The sequence below is a fragment of the Scardinius erythrophthalmus genome (genome assembly GCF_964197995.2).
Source record: "Scardinius erythrophthalmus genome assembly, chromosome: 10".
Taxonomy (NCBI): domain Eukaryota; kingdom Metazoa; phylum Chordata; class Actinopteri; order Cypriniformes; family Leuciscidae; genus Scardinius; species Scardinius erythrophthalmus.
This window is the reverse complement of record NC_138230.1, coordinates 13154118-13174510: the sequence shown is the minus strand read 5'-3', so window position 1 is coordinate 13174510 and position 20393 is coordinate 13154118. Positions and strand designations below refer to the sequence as shown.

The following is a 20393-nucleotide window of genomic DNA, read 5'->3' as shown; positions in this document are numbered from 1 at the left end:
ACTTCGAATGAAGAAATAAACTATTTTTGGAATTAGACATTTTGGCTCAATCGAGACTTTACACGAGCCAAAATGGCGTCGGTTTCCGTGCTCGGACGTAAACAGCTTCAGTTTCCTCCTCAGAAAGGAAGATCAGGGCGACTGCGAGGATCACACCGAAGAGATGGGAACGGAGAGTCGCGGCCCTAATTAAGCCATTCTAAATATAAAATATTCATCATATTTACGTACCTCGGGTAAATGCTGCTGCTGTTTACATTTAATGACAGGTATATGTAGTTATAACCCTGTTATAATAACACTTTGCTCGGTTTTCCGCTGTTTGTTTGTGGGCAGTAATTTGTGCCTGCAGAGTTATTAACGTGCTAGCTAACATGCTAGTTGACTCGAGTAGCCGAATGCAAATATAAATACGCGTGCTATAACACACAACACTTGTACATTTAAAATCTTCCGTACTCTTAAACATAATTAGTGAATTTACGGATACATTTAGGACAATTTTCTAAGGCGTAATATGGCCTGTTTTGCTGTTAAATGTAAGCTATCCAGTAGGCTAATCAGCTAACGTTAGCCGAGACTGTAAATTACGTTCTGCATGCTTACACGTGATTAATCCTGTTTCATCACACTAATACAGTGTAGAACATATTGAATATTTTCTAAACTATTCATATGCGTTAAAAAGCCACGTGACTACTCTTACAAATTATTTTTTTTCTGTCATGTTTACACAGAAATGTAATATAACTCGCTTTGGGGTATAGTGACGATTTATATTTTTCGTGTTTGTCGTTTACATGATATTAAATGTCATTCACGCAGCGTTTTGTTAACTGTAGGGGTAACTTCAGTTGGTAAAAGATCCAGGGGCCCGGGCCTCAGTCCGCGGTCTTGAGTTGAACAGCCATCCGACATCAGAGCGAGTGTGTCGGTGTCAACAACAGAGCCCGGCTGCACACCATGGGCGACAGCAGAGGTGAGGATGTTTTGATTATATATCCACATGTGGCCCCACGTTTGTGCAGTAAAATTTACACTTCGAGCTGTAAGCTTAGATTTTAATTGCATTGCTTGTCTTAAGTTCAGTGTTAAGGATATGAATGACTGTGTTTTGCATATAATCAGTGGATTGATACGTAAAGGTTAATACTCCTGCTAAATTTATACATTGATTTGCCAGTGTTTCATGATTGTTTTGTTGTTATAAGTTGAAATGGCTTAGTCTCATTATTAGTTTATGGTAACACTTATTTTTAGTGTCTTTTACATGTTACTTGTACTTATTATATTAATATCAGTGATATGTGTGTAATTACATGTAACTAACCCTAAATCAAATACTAACTCTATAGTAAGTCCATATCATTAATTAATATTACTCATTTATTAGTTAAATGTATAATTTCACTAAGACACCTTAAAATAAAGTGTAACCCGGTTTATTTTGCATGTATCCAAGATAAATAAGCAGTTTGTGTTCTCGCTTAGTTTGATCAAGACTACAATTATTTATTTTTAGATAAAGCTTTACTTTTTGAAGCTTATTGCATTTCATGAGACAAAGCTTGACAAATGTGCTTATTTAATAATCTACCAGATGTTTAAATTAGGAAAGCAAAAAATAATTTTATATGATTGGCTGCACTGAACGTAATTGTATAATTTTTGCTCCGGTCTGATCCATAAACCTGCCTCTCCTCACAGATTCTCGTAGTCCAGACAGCTCATCCGTTTCCTCACCACCATCAGGTCAGCGTTCGCCCCCGTTGGCCTCTTCAGCCGCCTCCATGACTTCTCTGCCACCCATCACTTCAGCCGTGAACAGTCCCATCAGCAGCATGGGCTCACCTTTCTCAGTCATCAGCTCCTCTCTGGGTTCTCCTTGCCTTCCTGGAACTCCCTCTGTGGGCTACGGCCCCATCAGCAGCCCACAGGTGAGCACTTTCATGCTATCAATCCCAACTGTCCACCAGACTCTCATTATTTCAGTTACAGGCCTTTGTGTTTGCATTGAAATAAACAGCCCAGCTTGTTTGGTTTCTGAGGGTACGTTTGCACGACCACAATGTACTAAAATAGAAAAGTTTTTTGAAAAGTTTCACGCACAGACATTGTCAAAACAATCCCCATTGACACAGGCACTTTGTCACTTTGTAAAAAAAACACTGTGCCTATAGACTGAACACGTAATATGCATGTGCTTGACTTCACCGTTTTCACAAATTCACGTTTTTGTAGTTTACAGAGATGATGATAATATCGTTTTCAAAACTTCCACTTTGAAACCTATTTTCAAAAGTTTGCGTTTTCAGGCCCCTAAAACGTTGTCGTGTAAATGAACGGCCAAAACCGATAAAAAGTTTTACGTTTTTAGTTGAAAACAGTGTCATGTTGAAGCCCCTGACAGAAAAGTCTGGCAGAATTCAGATTTTTTTTTGGTATTGAGTACATGAAAATTCAACAAAGCAGTGTAGATTTAGGACAAAAGCTGCACAATAGTTAAATAGTTAAATTTGCATTAATATCATAGTTATCATCGACATCTTATTGTGCACTACAGTTCAAAAGAAATTTTCAAAGAAATTAATTCTTTTATTCAGCAAGTATGCATTCAATTGATCAAAAGAGACAGTAAAGACATTTATAATGTTAGAAAATATTTATTTTTCAAAGAATTTTTTTTAAACTTTATATTAATCAAGGAATCTTGGAAAAAAAGTATTAGTTTCCTCTAAAATATTAAGTAGCACAATCATCATTAAGCAGCAAATCAGCATATTAGAATGATTTCTGAAGGATCATGTGACACTGAAGACGGGAGTAATGCTGAAAATTCAGCTTTGATCACAGGAATAAATTACATTTTATAAATATATTAAAATCGAAAACTGTTATTTTAAATTGTAATAAGATTTCACTGTTTTAACTGTATTTTTGCATCCAGTAAATGCAGCTGTGGTGAGCATTAGAGACATTAAAGCATTAAAACATCTTATCAACACCAAACTTTTTGAACGGTATTGTACAGTGACTAGCAATATGCAACTAGACCTGCAAAATTTCAAGGTTTGGTTCAGCTTTTAAAAAATATCTAAATCCCAGTTTATTTACAGAGTTTATTTGAGCGTTTCATGTTAATGTTTAACAGACCGTCTGGTATTTTGACCTTAATTTCCAAAGTCTCTTAGGTAGGTTTCTGTCGATCTAAACCCGAATTCTTTTTAGTCTAAATTTTAGTCTTAACAATACAAAATAACATAGTGGATTTGGTATTGTAGCACCACGTCCCTCGTTCCACAAGCTTTTTTGCGCCCCTCCTCATCACTGCATTTCTGTTTCACAGATGAACATGTTTCCCAGAAACATAGAGGTGAGACCTTGTACCCTCTCTCAGTTCCTGACTCTCTCATGCTTTCCTCGTTTTCTAGTCGCTCCTCTCATGTTAATGTCTTCTTCCCTTTACTGTTGCTGATAAATGTCGAAATGTTGCTCTGTTTGGATGTTGCTCTGATTCCTTGGATACATTCCGTCTTTAAGGGGTTTTGTTCAAATGACATTAAAATGCAATCAAAATAAAATTATTAATGATTGATCATCTTCCACTTGTGCTCAAGCTGATTTGTGATGGAATGGTGTTTGAATGATTTGGGGAGAAATGTCTGGCTATGATCAGTTAAGGGTTAAGGGCTAATTAGGCATGTTACTGACCATAAGAAATTAACATGTATTTTTCTTTTACTTTGCAATTTGATTTTTGTTTATCACTAACAAAATAGGAAGTGTTACATTTTTCAATTGTTCAACTTTTGTCTTTTTTTTTTGCCACTTCATCTCTTTCTTCATCGTTCTCATCGCCCTTCTCAGATCAACTCCACTGTGTCTATGTCGGGACTGCATGCCGTCAGCAGCTCTGATGACGTGAAACCACCCTTCGGTTTGAAGCCGCTGTCCAGCCACAGCCCAGGACCCATGCTCTCACAGAAGCGTTTGTGTGCCATCTGTGGGGATCGCTCCTCTGGTAAGTCACTCATAAACACTAATCCTAACTGGTCTGATCTTAAAACTGAAACTGTCATTCCTTATGAAAATGTATTTTTCCTTTTAATGTTTATAGCCTGTTTATAGCTATTGGATAGGTGAGTAAAATAGTGAATCAGAATAAAATAGAGTAACAGTATCATCAATCAGGGGTAAGTGTAATGAGAATAGATATTTTTGACACGGTTTAAATCACAAAACATTAATTTTTCATGTCAATGTAATGGAAAAAATGCTATATATGTATTTGATATGTCTGCTTCAAGGTTAGATGTGTTTTACCTTCAAACATGCTCTACTGCAGACCTCGGGTGTAACAATTGGTTATTTGATGTCTTTCTATCAGATCGAACAGTCTGGCAATTCTCCTCTGACTTCTGGCATCAACAAGGCATTTTCGTCCACAGAACTGATGATCAGTAGATATTTTCCACACCCTAGAGATGGTTGTACGTTAAAAAAAATCCCAGTATAGCAGCAAAAGTCAATAAAATCACTCTTCTTCCCCATTCTGATGCTCAGTTTGAGCTTCAGCAGATCATCTTAACTAGGGCTGGGCAATATGGAGCAAAAAATATATCGATATATTTTGCTATATCTCGATATACGATATATATCTCGATATCTTTACAGGAAAAATAACCCCCCAAAAACTACTGCAAAAACAAATATGCCAAATACCACAGTCTTTTTTTATTGAAGTGCAAATAGGTAGGCTGTTCATGTAGGAACAAAGTGCTTCTGCAGCATAAAAAAAAAAAATCCCTGTATACAAAAATAATAATTTAACTGTAAAATAAAGGAAGAAATAATACATATTGTACTATTTTTAATAAACCTGTATAGAAATATCATTACTAATTTTGGCAAATAAATAAAAAAAAATGCCATATATCCCCCAAAAACTGCACAACTGTAGAGTAAAACATTAATTAAAAAAAAGTGATAAAAATGCATCTAAAAATTGACATGATTGTTACAAAATAACACTGTCTGGGGCCTCTGGGGAACTCAGAACAACTGCTAGCATAAAGTTTAAGGTAAAAATAACTGCCATTAAATTAGGCCTAAAAAAAAAAAAAGTTTGGTTCCGGTTGGTTGTCAGTTGAGGTCATGGGTCGGTAGGGATTTTTTATTTTTTTTTTTTTTTTTTTTATTTTCCTCCAGTGGCAGTTTTACACGCACACACACACACGCGCTGATTTTAAATGTGTGTACCGGTACTTTTTTCTACTAAAAACCAGACATCTCAAGCAATGTTTCATCTAATATCTTTAATAGTATTAACCTCAATACAAATCTTCTCAGAAAATCTTCAAAATAAAATGTAACAATTCAAACCGTTGAACTTAAGGAAACTTATGGCAGCCATTGACTCTGCTCACTAAATACCTGAACTGAAATAAGGACGTCACACCACTGACAACCGAACCAAGCTGGTGAGTTGGTGTCGACACTAGGGCTGTCAACGAATATTCTAAATTCGAATATATATTCGAATAGTTTTAAAAAACAGAAATTCGAATGTGAAAATTAATATTCGAATGTGGAAAAACGCCCGCGGTAGCAGAGGCGCGGCTGTCAGCTTTGCGAGTGGGCGCGCTGCCTGAGGGGTCAGGGACAGGTAACAGGAAGAAACGTTAACGGTAAACAGAAACATTACTAAAGAGTACTGACTAAATAGATATTGCGCAGCATGAATAAGGTAGGTTAGATACAGCAGTTTCATGCACTGCAGGCTTCCACTGGTTTGATTATTTACCGTTTCATGTCAAGGAAAAGTTAAATTTTTACCACAGCACAGCTCGCTCGGAGCGTTCAATGTCGGATTCGCGTCTAGTTGGACTCTTAAACATTTTGAATTTGCGCGTCAAAAGCAAAAGTTTGATGCTCGGAGAGCGTGACGCCTCATTCGCGCCACAAGACCTCCAGACGCGCGTAAACGCGTCTTTACATTGACTTAACATTGAAATCACTCGCGCCAGCAGACGCTCTATTCGCGTTTGGTGTGTGAACGCAGCGGGTGAGGGCGAGAGAGAGAAAGAGTGCTTGCGAGTGAGCGAGCAAGAGTGAGTGAGGTCTGCGGTCTTGGCCATTAGGGGATTTACTTGTTTGTTTTTGTGTATGTAATACGTTGTCAAATATGTTTAAACTTAAATAAACTACCTATACAAGTAGTTATGTCTCTTTGTATTAATTTGTCCTGTTATTGACGTAATGTACGTCATTGACAAAATGCGCAACCAGATGTTCGAATAGTTCGAATATTCGTGTGTTTTTTAGAGGGAATATTCGAACGTAATTTTTGAGCAATTTTGACAGCCCTAGTCGACACCACATCGCTTGCTAGGTCTGTCCATTTCTCAGCTCTGTCGACTTTGCCGGCAGCTGATACGAATCTACAAGAGCATTTTTTGACTTCTTGAAGCACGGTTTCAAATGTTTTTAAACCCAATTTTACAATTTTGGTTGACATGCTAGTGTTGCATGGGCAAATAATTATCACGTTACACATGTCCATCATTGCAAAAGAAAGAATAATATGTTGATATGGACTAGGCTAAAGTTACGCTACTGTATTTGATATTACTAATTTACGCGGGCGAATCAAACTTTTACGACAGTGATTCTGTATTCCCGTTTAAAGTCTGTTGTTGCCATAGACACGCAAAACGCACACACAAAAAGCCTTCGCGGGAGTTTGACAGGCGATCTCATAGTAGATTAACATGGAGGATTTGAACTTGAAAAACGGAGTGTACAGACATCTTTTTGTAGTCAAACAACATTCTTTGTTATGTTCATTTATGTGGTTTATTTGATTTTGATGCTATAAATTAACTAGAAGCAAGAGACGATCAATTAGTTTTAACTGATGATCTAACTTACAGCGATCTGTTCGACACATTCAAGAGCCTCAAAACGGTATTTATTGTTTACATTTCTTTAAAAAATGACCACAATTGAAAGGTGAAATAACCAAATGAGACTTTGTTTCATATTAAAAGTAAGTTGGTAATGTTAACTATGTCCTGTCTGTCACTCTGTCAGCATGTTGTCGGTGCCCTCTCTGTTCCGCGATATATTGTTGACCCCCCCCCCTCCCCCCCGTGTTTCTCTTAATGTTACGATTTCCAAACCTTAAGTTATAGCTCACTTTAGGAATTGACAGTTAAAGGGTTTTGATGCAATACTTAATGGTTTTTAACGGATTACTTAAGTGTAAAACAGCATTTAAAGGAAACTGTAATTTAATTAACGATGTGTGAAAGACCGTTCTTCCCCAGTCTCATAAAATAAATTTGGGTCGCACATAAATTGACAGGGTCGGTCGGAAACCGGAACCAAACAAATTTTTTTTTTAGGCCTTATAGTATCTGACTACTATGCAATTAGATAAACTGTTCATTCATTACATCACTTTACCTCTGTCTTTATCCACCTTTATCTTCTTCTCTTCTTTTCGGCACTGTATATAGCAGAATAGGTAACTTAGGCTAATGCTAATTTATAATGTGTCATGTAAATTCGGCCATCCGTCACAATCAGGAAACTTTCAACGTGTCTAGAGCTGGCGCGAGCTGCCAGGCCCGTTTCTAGGGGAGCATGTTAAGTGTGAGTGTTAAGCGCCCTCAAACAAAAGCAATGCGGCGAGAGGCGACGCTACACAAAAAAATACCAACAACAACTGATCGCGCGCGCACTGTTTCTGACGCACTTCAAGCACTCGCTGGGCGGGGAAAGATTGATGTGCCTGACCGGACTCGGGGGACTTGAATGAGACAACACGCGAGGGCGGGGGCGAGCACAGCACAGAGAAGGCAAACAAGCAAATTGGCGAAATCAGAATTAAATATAAACAATATATTGATATATACGATATGTCAAAATCCATATCGAGTTTAAAAATATCTCGATATATCGTAAATATCGAGATATCGCCCACCCCTAATCTTAACCATGTCTGCATGCCTAAATGCTTTGATTTGCTGCTATGTGATTCATTGATTAGATAACGTTAACTAGATTTTGCATTAAAGAGCAGTTGAACAGGTTTACCTAATAAATTATTTATTACTAAAAAATGTCCGTTTGATTTGCAAGTTGATGAGTGCAAAGCAAAAAATGATTCATGACAAATGAACAAAAACAGCTTTTCATTATGTAACACTTATGCAACAACATTGTGCGTCAACATTATGAAATTATCGAATTTGGGCTCACTGATCTGTGGATTAACCTTCTAATTAACAAACCTAAACTGGCCTCATGTGTCTTCTCTCCAGGCAAGCACTATGGCGTGTACAGCTGCGAGGGCTGCAAGGGCTTTTTCAAGCGCACTGTGAGGAAGGACCTGAGCTACACATGCAGAGACAATAAAGACTGTCTGGTGGACAAACGCCAGAGGAACCGCTGCCAGTACTGCCGCTACCAGAAGTGCCTGGCCATGGGGATGAAGAGAGAGGGTAAGAACCAGAACTCCTGTCCCACCTAACACATACACATACTACAGACCCAATATGAGTTCCACTGAAGGGGTTTTCAGTGTCTGATGCCAGTGTTTCCTCCCCTTATAAATGCCCCTACATTTAATAGTCATTTGTTTGTAAACTACATTGGTCACTATGTTTATATTTATGAGTTAATGCAATAGAACTTCCACAATTTGGGTGAAATATTCTTTGCTGTGGTGGAGGAAACAAACTGATGGTAATGTCTAGAGAGCAGGGTAGTTGATAGACAAACAAGCACTGAAATGTTATGTATTGAAATTTACCCAAAAATGGCAGAAATGTATATTTTTTTTATGTTTATTTGACATTTATTTTTATTTATTTTATGATTAATTAGCTTGTCACTAAGGAGAGCGAAAGAAGGGCTTTTTAGAGTTAAGCAAGACAGATAGACAGTAATGACAAGAGTAGGTATAGCAGAGACTTGTAGATTTCATAAGTCATATACATCACAGCACAAACCAGAGAGGAGAGAAGAGGGGGAGGGAGAGCTGTTGTCACCACTAACACCTGTCCCCCTCTCTCCCTCTTTTGTTTCCTCTCGTTCTCTCTCTTCCTCCCTCTCCTTCTGTAGTGGTCCAAGATGAACGTCAACGATGTAAGGAGAAAGCAGGGAGGGAGGGAGGGTTGGTCGTGTGTGTGAATGTGGGAATGGTAAAATAATTGCTCTGTAGGATATTAGTCACAGCCATTAAAAAGGGGTCATGCCATCTTTTTTTCTTCTTCTGAGATTCACTTGAAAATATGAAAATATTTTCTTATAGTGATTTCTTTTCTTCTCAAATGCCTAGAGTATGACTGAAATGGTAAGAGACCTTGTTAAAAATAATCATCAGCTCCCAACCCATCTAGAAACAGCACAATATTTTGCTGTTATTAATTCATTTGATGTTTATAAGTAATATTATATATGCGGTCTAGTCTTTTTGCAGAATAACTGGCAAATTTTCAGGTCTGAATATACCATATATTTTCATAGTGCATCAAACTGTTATCATTAGGTCAAAGGAAACTTAATTCCACATGATATGACCCCTTTAAATGACATGATGCAGCAAAAAAATATTAGTCATGTGAGAATGATGTTTTGAATTTGTGCAATAAGGGACCTTTGTAGCTTTTACTGGGTCATTGATGAAGGAATGTTGCTGGAGGACTTAATTGTGTGAATGAATGTGTTGAAAACTATCCAGGAACTACATGTATCTGTATATCTCTGTGTCTCTCTACACCTGTTTTCATCTTTACCGCTTTCCCTATTCACTACCCCTTCTCTCTTTCCATTTTCCTTTTCCCATCATGTTAATCTCTCTCCCACTGTCCTCTGCTCTATCCTACATCTCTGTTTCCCCGTCTTGGTCCTTTTCTTCATTTCCCTGTGTGCGATACAGCAGTTCAGGAGGAACGTCAGAGGAACAAGGAGCGGGAAGGAGAGGTGGAGTCCACCAGCGCTGCGAATGAAGAGATGCCCGTGGAGAAGATTCTGGAAGCAGAAATGGCTGTGGAGCAGAAGACTGAGCTGCATGCGGATGGCAGCTCAGGTGGAAGCTCTGTAAGTAACAGATAAGCATGTTAAAGAGGATTTATGATCTTAAGTGCCAGGATGATCTGTTACCTGATCCAGACCTTTAAAGGAATTAGGCTCTAATTGTAGCAGCCCAATGACAGTAGGCTGGTTGACTGGTTAAATGCAGGAAGTTTCATAGAGCCGGCCATTCATATTAGAGCATTCAGTTTTGATAAAGCTTTTGACATTTTTACTTGCAATATGCATGTAGATGTAATGAGACAGACAGAATGCATATTTAGCACCATCTCCAGATTTTAAAGAGAGGACCTATTATATTTTTTTACATTTTCAACTTTCTTTAGTGTGTAATGTTGCTGTTCGTGCACGAATAATGTCTGCAAAGTTACAAAGCACAAAGTCGCTCCAAAGGGAGTTCTTCTCTATATCAGTAGACACTGTTTTTGAATTCCCTGAAACGCCACAATTGTAGTCATGAGTTTTCTTTTGGGAACGTACACGTCACAATATTTCTCATTTAAATAATTCCTACCCAAGGCATAGGCAAATAAAAGGGGTGGTGAGGCCTGGTTGCGTTAGTAGTGTGATGAAACTCGTGGTTTTGGTAAGGGGCGGGACATTTCCGAAACACCCTCAAAACATTTTCTTATCACAACACACTGGTCCAGCCAACCAATCAGAGCACATTGCGCTTTTTGGAAAGAGGGGCCTCATTGAGACAGGAATTAAACAGGGCTGCATTTCTCGAAAGCATCATGAGCAAAGTAGATCTTAGAGACCATTGTTGGCATCAATCTACTTAAGCATACAATGATCTACGATCTACTTAGGCATACAATGCTTTTGGGAAACGCAGCCCAGAGTGTTACAGACAGGTGGTTAAGAGAGGTGCTGCAACAAGATCAAATATAGGAAAACAAATGTGTTTTATGAACATCCAAGTATGAAAATCTATTCTAGTAGACCCCAAAAACAAAATCAAGACTTTGTAAAAGAGCATAATATGGCCTCTTTCAAATGTAGATTCCTACTGCTATATAACAACAAAACGACTAGTGTGATGTTACTGTTTTTGTTTCATTCCCTCTGCTTACCACTTACCCATAATACTTTATTTTTACCTCTCCTCAGCCGAACGACCCAGTCACAAATATCTGCCAGGCAGCTGATAAACAGCTGTTCACTTTGGTGGAGTGGGCAAAGAGGATCCCTCACTTCAGTGAGCTGTCTCTGGATGACCAGGTCATCCTACTGCGTGCTGGTAAACTTGTTTGCCTCTGTCTTTTTTACTCCGAATAACGTATTTTCATATTTCTGAAAACCATTTAATAATATAAATCTGCAAACTGTATTGTAGTGATGCTTCCCTTAGCAAACACTGTTAATAATTGACTTTACTCAATATTAAACCTCACTCATTTTATGCTGCTTTTATTTGTCTGTCAGGCTGGAATGAGCTATTGATCGCATCATTCTCTCATCGCTCCATCACGGTGAAGGATGGCATTCTGCTGGCCACTGGCCTCCATGTGCACAGGAACAGTGCTCACAGTGCTGGGGTGGGAGCCATCTTTGACAGGTAATAGTCACGTCCCATGACTGCCAAGATGCACATACATTTTAAAAAGGTGGATGCATTTTCTTTTTTTTTATCAGATAAGACGACATGCGCATAGACTATAATGGAAACGCATTTACTGATTACATCCCTTAATGCGCATAAAAAATACTTGCGTGACTTTGCCTCAACATTAGATGAGATTTGTAAACTGGACTAACTAGCAGACTAATTTCATTGCACAACATCCCAGTTGTTGGTTTGATCATTCTGAGCCAAAGTCTGTCATCAGAATAAGTTGATATAATGACTTCCTAGAAGTGTCTCGCATGATTGTGTTCCCAAAAACCAACATCTGAACACAAGATATCATGACAGCGTTTATTGCTTTTCGTCTGTGCGCTCTGAGACACAAGTCATGTATGATGTAGGAAAAAAGAGCCACAGTGGCTTCCCCAATTGCATCAACTTCCATTTTTATTAGATATTTTGCGCCAATTTCCCATGATTGTTCTCTCACGTGGGCTGGAACGTGCAATGTTATTGCGATATTCCTATTTTGCACATAAGTTATACATTCGCAACTTTGGATTGAAACATAGCTATTGATGATGATTCATATTCACATCGCACTTTAATTTAGCTGGAATCAGACTTTGCAAATGAGACTTAATGACAATTAATTTTGTTACATTTGTTAATATTATTCAATTCAATGCTTTTTTTGAATAATTTCTTGTTGCAATTATGTAAGGATGTGCATGTGACCTGCTTTGCTTATGTGTGAAAAGGATTAGGCAAGAAATAGTTTATTGTATCATAGTTTGTGGTAAATCTGCGCTCATAAAACTTAACAGCTTTGATTCTTGCTTTTTATGACACATTTAAGGCTGCAAAGGTGGTTGGATTTTCCTGCGTCATGACAAAGAAAAAATACCTTTTACCTCCCGACAGCCTGCCGCCTTGACGCTGCTATATATTGTGTGCTTTTTTAGAATGACACTGAACGACAGACAGGACATGCACATACATGCAAACACCTATATGTGCACCAACGCTCTCCTCTGCTTAGTCTCAACACACTCCCATTTACATAATCAGCACAGGCACACATATGAAGTGTGTTCTGTCATGTAATCGCTGTTTATTACAGCAATTGCTTATTTGAAGGAACAAATTTAGCACATTTCTCCCCTAGACTTCCGAAGACTCCATATTTTGTCTTTGTCTTATGCAAATCCAGGAATAATGAGCTACAGGCTGTTGTTTTAAATTAGCTCATTCTAGATGTGCTGTGCTACAGTTTGTTGTGATGCTCATATGAAATTGTCCTTTGTTGCCATTCATCTTGTCATAATGTCTCTGCTTCAGAAATGAGCCTCCCTCCCTGTCCTTGTGCTTCACTGTCCATCTCACCTGATTTCGCAGCGCTTCATTGTCGTCCTGTTGGTGCCATGTGCTGTGCACACATGCTTCTTGCTTTGCTTTATTGGCTCATGCTCTAGATGCTATTTAACCCTCTGTGCAAAATCTGATGTGTCTTCAGAATCATTTTATGTGCATTTTAAGCAATTAAGGCATGCTGAGTAAATATAGCGCATAATGATAACATAACTAAAAGAATGAACTGTTATATTCAACAACAACAATAATATTATTATTATATTTTTCCTTCCGGGCTCAACGGTGATTTTGTATACATTTTTACTATTGTTCAGGTATTTACAGGCCGCATTAGCAAAAACCTGAAATTAAAATGTAGTTTTAAAGTGTTATCTCAGAACGTCAGTGGAGAAAGGCTTATATTCATCATAACATCGTAATATACATCATACACCCGCTATATTGTTAAATCTACCCGATTTTTCATATCAACAGAAAATCTGGCTTCTCTTGAGACTCCCCTGTTTCACAGTTAATGATATGATAAAGCCTGCCCACACCTTGACGTGATTGGTTACAAGGTAGTTTGTGAGGACAGAAACACCAGCGATTTAAAACTGCATTTTTGAGACAGTCTTTAGATCACTGCAGTTTAAAAGAGAAAAATCTCAGCAATGGTGTTGACGTCTAAATTTGCTCATGGTTTGTCTTAAAGCATATTAAAAACAGCACATAAACATATAAACAACATTAAAAAATAGATTTTCACAACAGGGGGACTTTAAGAGAACCTTGTTACTGTTTGCATCAACAGATTTTGCAAAACATCAATGCTCAAATAATCAAAGTTTGCATGACTTGAAATTACATGTACATGATTCAGTTGTTAAAGTGTCCATCCTTATTGTTGAGCCCTGTTCTTATCCTGATTTTTTTGGTTGTTGATCATGTTATGTTGTATTTGTTCTGCGCTGGGAATTGTCATTTCTAGCTTCATTGCTGCCATCCAATGATCCGTCTGCCTTCCTTTCAACAAGAGCCTGTAGCTTGTTACTCTTTGAACTGGGCCTACCGCCAACATACGTGGAGTCTTAACGTCTCTGCCTGGGCCTTTCTGGAGCGGGGAGACATTATATAACTATGATATGTGTAATGACATTTTAATAACACATTGTGATTGAACACACAGGGAGAGTGCGCACAATGCAGAGGTTGGGGCCATATTCGACAGGTAATGACACTCCGCCACACGCCACAAACAAACAGCAGCAGTCAGAAAAGCCTGTAGCTTGAGAGTTTATTTTGGATAAAATTGTGTCTGGGGCTGTTTGGGGCAGGTAAAGACCAAACTGACCTTGTGTCTGTGTGATTGAATGCATTGCTTGGATTCACAATATTAGCAAGAGTGACTGATGTTTCATGTTGCATGCTCTGTTTTTAAAAAGTTAATTTCTGAATGTTTTTTTGTCGTATTAAGTATTTTATTTTATATCCCTGTTATACCAGGGATTTTTATGTTTTTAAGTGGCTATGAAAACGGCTCCACCAAGCTTTTTTCTGTTGCCTGATTGTGAATTGTGGTACTTCAGAAATTAACCTAAATCTTCTTCTTTTTTCCACCTTTCCCTTCTTGGTTTTCATCCCATGCTCCTTCCTGCCCCCATTTTCATGGCGTCAGGGTGCTGACGGAGCTGGTGAGCAAGATGAGAGACATGCAGATGGATAAAACAGAGTTGGGCTGCCTGAGAGCCATCATCCTCTTCAACCCAGGTCAGTCCGCAAAGTCCTAAACATTCAATTCATATACTAAGAATATTCTGATATAACTTTTTTTTCCAGATCAAATACGATACCAATACTTTCATTTTTGGTACTTGCCAGTGACGTATTTTAATTGCAGACCTCCCAGAAATGTTTGTTTGATGCCCTGATACCAGGCATTATCGGTACATCTCTAGTTCGTAGTCAGTTTCTATTCAACCAATATCCAAACTTAGAAGTCCAGTTCAGATCGAGAGAAAATATTGCAATATATCACAGTTTTAAAACAATTTTTTTTTTTTGCTGATTTGATTTTTACTCCTACTGTTTCTGACCTACCTGGTGACAACTTTTTGTTTTATGTCTGTTGTGCAGATGCAAAGGGATTGTCAAGCCCAAGTGAAGTGGAGTTACTGAGAGAGAAGGTCTATGCATCGCTGGAGGCTTATTGTAAACAGAGATATCCTGACCAGCAGGGGAGGTACAGCACATCATTTTCACTTCTATCCCTCAATAGTTCACAACAGTAGGGTTCAGTAAAATCCCATTTACAATCTTCATAAAAAAAAAGGGTGATCATTACTGTGGTTATATATGTTGCTAATATTGCAGTTCAGTGCAGTTTCTCAACATCTCACTTGGGTTTCCAGGTTTGCCAAGCTCCTACTCCGGCTCCCAGCGCTTCGCTCCATTGGCTTAAAATGCTTGGAGCACCTGTTCTTCTTCAAGCTGATTGGAGACACCCCAATCGACACCTTCTTAATGGAAATGCTTGAAGCGCCTCATCAGCTGACCTAACCTGGACTAGGCTCGATCCAGTTCAATCCGGTTTGCACCAGGGTATCGCAGTCCCCCCTGGACTCTGGGGCTTTACTGTCTCACTTCCCATTAACACCTTCCCCCACTCTCCTACACGTTCTCCTCACCGCACCTTGAAACCAGTACAGCCCTGAAAAAAAGACTCTAAGCTGTCTGAAAAAAAAAAAAAAAACTTGTTTTCCATGTAAGGTTTTACACAGTATGAGCTGTCCAGAGAGAGCTTATTTTTCAAATTCCGTGGAGGTTCTAAATCATAAGCTTCAATTTAAAGACTTCGGCTTCCAACTCTCATATTGATTTGCTTTGGTTTGTATGTTACTCTGAATGCACGAATTGTACTTCTTTTTCGTTTATCATTGCAGTTATACAGCCCTTCAGCTGAATTTACAGTGCATGTGTGACCGGGGCGAGAATCTGGCGAGCCATTTGGCTGGTACGAATCAAGTCGCGGCAGACCTGCCTCTTTGTTTTTGACTGTGGAATACTGCTAACTGCTATCTTTGGAATTTTTAACGTGAAATCCTACTTTGTACTGTACTCATGAAATGAGTCTGATTTATAAACGGCATTGGAAATTCTCGGCCTGCTTCATCTGGCCCATATGAAATGCAGGCCAGGGTTTTACATTTGTGAATAAATGTATGCAGGTTTTTTGAACATGAATTTTTTATCATGTTCCAAGGAGGGCCTAAAGGCACAGATTAATTCTCGCAGGAAAATCCTGCTTTTTTTTTGGCGGAAATAGGAGGGTTGACCTTGTTTTTCTTGGTTTAAATAGATTGGTATAGGTTTTGGTACCTTCTAGAGGACCTTACACCTTTGCCATTTCATAATTTTCCCCATGTTCTTTTGATCGATTCCTTCACCAATTCCTCAAATACGAACCAATTCCACACCATGACCCCGAAAGGACAGATATTTATAAAGTGTGTGTGTGTGCTGTGTAGTATGTCCAACCACTCTTGTCCTTTCCATGTGATCGGTGTAGATGGCCTTTTTCTTTTGTGTTTATGAAATCAGCTTGTCATCAGGCTCCTTTGGAATATACTGGTATTAACTTTGGCATAATAAACAACAAAAGAGATTCTGGTTTGTGTAAACGCTGGAATACTCTACACAACTTTTGCAGATTTTTGCCTTGGTTTACAGTCGGGAAGAAATTGAGAGCAATTTTTGGACAGTCGTAGTTGAACGATTTCAGAGAAAACAGTGTAGCGTATGATGGGCACAGACTGTGATTCCATCCAGTCGGAGAATATCAAACATTCAATAGTTTAAGCCGATTTTAGAACACATCTTGTTTTCATTTGGCATGCATCTAGCAACAAGAAGCATGTTTCTGCATGTGTCGATGCCCTGTTTATCTCTGTAACCATTTACAAAGTCTGCAAGTTTATAATGCCTAGTGTTTAAAAATCTGTTCTGATTTTAAAGGTAGTGTAGTGTGTATTCCAGCTTTAATGTGTTGTAGGAGAATCACCTTCTACATTCCAGTTGCACTGGTTGCCTCCCTCACAGCAACTCTGACAGGGACTGAGGGACTTGGATCATGTAAGAATTTTGCATTCAATCTGAAAGGTCAAAGTGTCAAAACCAGCATCCACTACAATCTCTATGCATTTATGTGCGGACGTTTGTATAGTTTTAGAAGGAAGAATTCAGGCCATTAAACAAGATCTAGAAAATGCACCAGTATTGATGGTGGGTACTATTTTCATATATGCCTGTTTCTGTGGCTCAAACCAAGTAATTTTAGGAAGAGACTTGAGATCAAATACTGACAGTGTTTGAAGTTTTTATAGAGAGATTGCTAGTGGTCCCACCATTTTTGGTGCTAGTAACGACAACAGAGTTAGACATAAATGTTGACACCAAAATAGAAACACAGCAGTGGTCAAAATATGCAATTTCTCCAATAAGCTTGAATTTGATATGCCAATTTCTTATTTAATACATAAGATTTAATTCTGCATAATGATTTCAGTTGTAATATCCAGATTTTATATATCCATAAGGTGCTTAATTTCCAGTTGAGAGTATAGTCATGCCGAAATCGGCCAGAATTAACATCAGATAGGATCGTTCTCCTATGTTTGAAGGATCATTGGATCGTACTGTAATCCATAATATGCTAGCCATTGACATGTGACTGAATCCAGACTTCCATTTATAGCTTTGGTTCTCTGTGACTAGCATTGCCCCCTAGCTTAACTTCCCTGTGTGTTAGTTTTGTTAGGGCCAGTGGTAAGAAGAAGAATCCTGTTTTGAAGCCTTTTTAATGTGATCAATGACTGACTTCTGGCCCTATAAATTTGGCTTCCCGGTAGTTCCTCAAAGAGGTTCTGTATTTTCTTGTGCGTTTGGTCTATCCAGGTTCCGTTTATCCAGGACTTAAAGCTATTTCAGTTGGTGTCTGCTCTATCTGAACAGTGGGAAGGCTCGTTTGATTGTGTGCTTGTGTGCTTGTGTTTTCATGTGGGCGTCTGGAGCTTTGCCAGAGTTGCCAGTCAGCCTATAAGGGTGTGTGTGTGTGTGTGTGTGCAGCTTTGCAGAAAAAAAATCCTATGTGAAAGATGCATACAAGAGTCGTCATGTGGTAAAAATCTTCTCCGTATTTCCTTGAAAATGGAGTGCAATGGCCGTCTCCTATTACTTGATTGCAGTTTGCCATAATCGACTTTTCGCTTGACTACATATTAATCCAGACATGCGCTGTGAGCTTGTGTGGCCGACCCTCCCTGTCTTTTGGGGTCCACTTTTTCCCCAAAATTGTTACTTTTTTCATAATCTTACCTTTTAACAGCTCTCAAAATTAGCTTAGGGTTGCAAGGCATTCATAAAAATGAATAAGGCTTGCACAGGATTTTGTACAATGTACAACGTCTCATTACGATGGACCGTAACCCCTGAATTATCCGTCATGCACCTGAACTGATTCAGCACTGCCAAACAGGTGTGAGGGGAGTGGTTTTTTTTTGGTTTTTTTTTGGCTGTTCCTGACTAACCCCTATTGGTTGACTGTGTACTGTGATGATCACTAAACGGAGCCCCTATTGCAACTATTTATACTGAGCTGAGTCAGAGATCCAGAGGGTTCTGGTAGTGTGTATTTTCTAAGGCCTTGTTGCTGCAATTGTCGTCACATGTGGGAAAGCCCTCCTGTTTGTGTATTTGAAGCCGAGTGGCGCTCTGAAATATGCACAGTGCAAACTTGAATTAATCTGCCTGAGAATGAAGTGGGTGTGCATGTTACAGTCTGAGCTGATTCACTTTTATCTTCGTTTTTGGCTTATCGGTGAATGTTTGCTTCTGTAATGAGAATATATGCATAAGATATGAGTGAAGTTGAAGCATTTGCGAAGGTGAAGTGGGTTCATACAGGTGAATTGCACAAAACCTGTCAAGAATGTGACCGGGTCACACTTCACCGCAAAATCGAAAGACGGAAAAACAAGCCTATTTAAGTTCCACTGTAATGGACAATTTTCGCTTTTCGTCACCTAAACAAAGTGATACATCATTGGAATTGTGAAGTATTTTATGCTGACTTAAATCAAAATGATTGACCTACAGTAATTAATCACTTTTTAGAATAATTGGAATAAACATTTCTGGATGCATTACCGTACATGCTATTTTTTCTATTGATTTTGAGGTGAAATGTGACCTGGACATGCTTTTTGTGAGATTCACCCATACATGATCATGTTGAATGGATGTACAGCTGAAGGAGGGCTATATGATGATGATTTTGTACTTGTAAATGTGGGGGGGTGATACGGTGATTGTTTAACGGGAAAGAGATTTCATACTTGATATGATATGACAGAGCTTTCTTAATTTACTCCCATCGAAAGAAAAACGGCAACAAAAATATTGCTTCTCGCTATGTTTTCTGACTTCTCTTTTCTTATGCTTTACATCTTTGTGTATCCTGACGTATTAGTGCAAAAACTGTTCTGTTATTTGGGGTCTCCCCCCCTCTCCACACCCTTCCCTCTTCATTTTTCTTGTCTAGTTTTTAATCTGTCTCCAGCAGTTGTGCAAATGATTGAGTGTGGAGAAAGAAATGTCTTTCTTTTTGCTTTATTGTCATTAATTCAGAATCTGTTTTTGTTGGATGTACCATGTGTAAGTAAAGGTTTTAATACAGCAGTTGTGAAGTTTTTCTCTTATCTTGACAATCTGCCGGCCTTTTCACAAACATTCTGAAGTATCTTTCACTTGCCAGACCAGACCTGTAGGATTGATTTGCTTTAGTTTAAAGGAACACAATAGGTAATCATGATTTATCTATTCTTTCTTGACATTCAATTTGAAGCAGTATCATAATATGTGACACATGCGACTATAATAAATTAAAACTCGTTTAAACACACATTTAATCACTGAATAGTTTGTGTATGGTTATATTATACATATGTGAGATATACACTCACCTAAAGGATTATTAGGAACACCTGTTCAATTTCTCATTAATGCAATTATCTAATCAACCAATCACATGGCAGTTGCTTCAATGCATTTAGGGGTGTGGTCCTGGTCAAGACAATCTCCTGAACTCCAAACTGAATGTCAGAATGGGAAAGAAAGGTGATTTAAGCAATTTTGAGCGTGGCATGGTTGTTGGTGCCAGACGGGCCGGTCTGAGTATTTCACAATCTGCTCAGTTACTGGGATTTTCACGCACAACCATTTCGAGGGTTTACAAAGTATGGTGTGAAAAGGGAAAAACATCCAGTATGCGGCAGTCCTGTGGGCGAAAATGCCTTGTTGATGCTAGAGGTCA

The 20393-nt window shown here is 38.6% G+C and overlaps 1 protein-coding gene across 17 annotated transcripts; it reads left to right on the top strand.

The window, feature by feature from the left end:
- Nucleotides 1-64: 64 nt before the first annotated feature.
- Nucleotides 65-19759, top strand: rxrba (retinoid x receptor, beta a). 17 transcript variants are annotated; one of them, XM_081377208.1, is made up of 14 exons: nt 122-236; nt 843-979; nt 1708-1937; nt 3347-3373; nt 3868-4021; nt 8328-8507; nt 9130-9153; nt 9947-10107; nt 11215-11344; nt 11530-11662; nt 14214-14255; nt 14703-14794; nt 15161-15266; nt 15436-19759. In XM_081377208.1, the coding sequence occupies exons 2-14, from the start codon at nt 964-966 to the stop codon at nt 15581-15583; spliced, it is 1443 nt and encodes a 480-aa protein (XP_081233334.1). In that variant the 5' UTR covers nt 122-236; nt 843-963; the 3' UTR covers nt 15584-19759. The 17 variants fall into 17 exon arrangements, with proteins under 17 accessions (XP_081233338.1, XP_081233331.1, XP_081233334.1 ...); XM_081377199.1 differs by having other exon boundaries at nt 122-269; XM_081377209.1 differs by having other exon boundaries at nt 123-269; nt 9950-10107.
- Nucleotides 19760-20393: the final 634 nt, after the last annotated feature.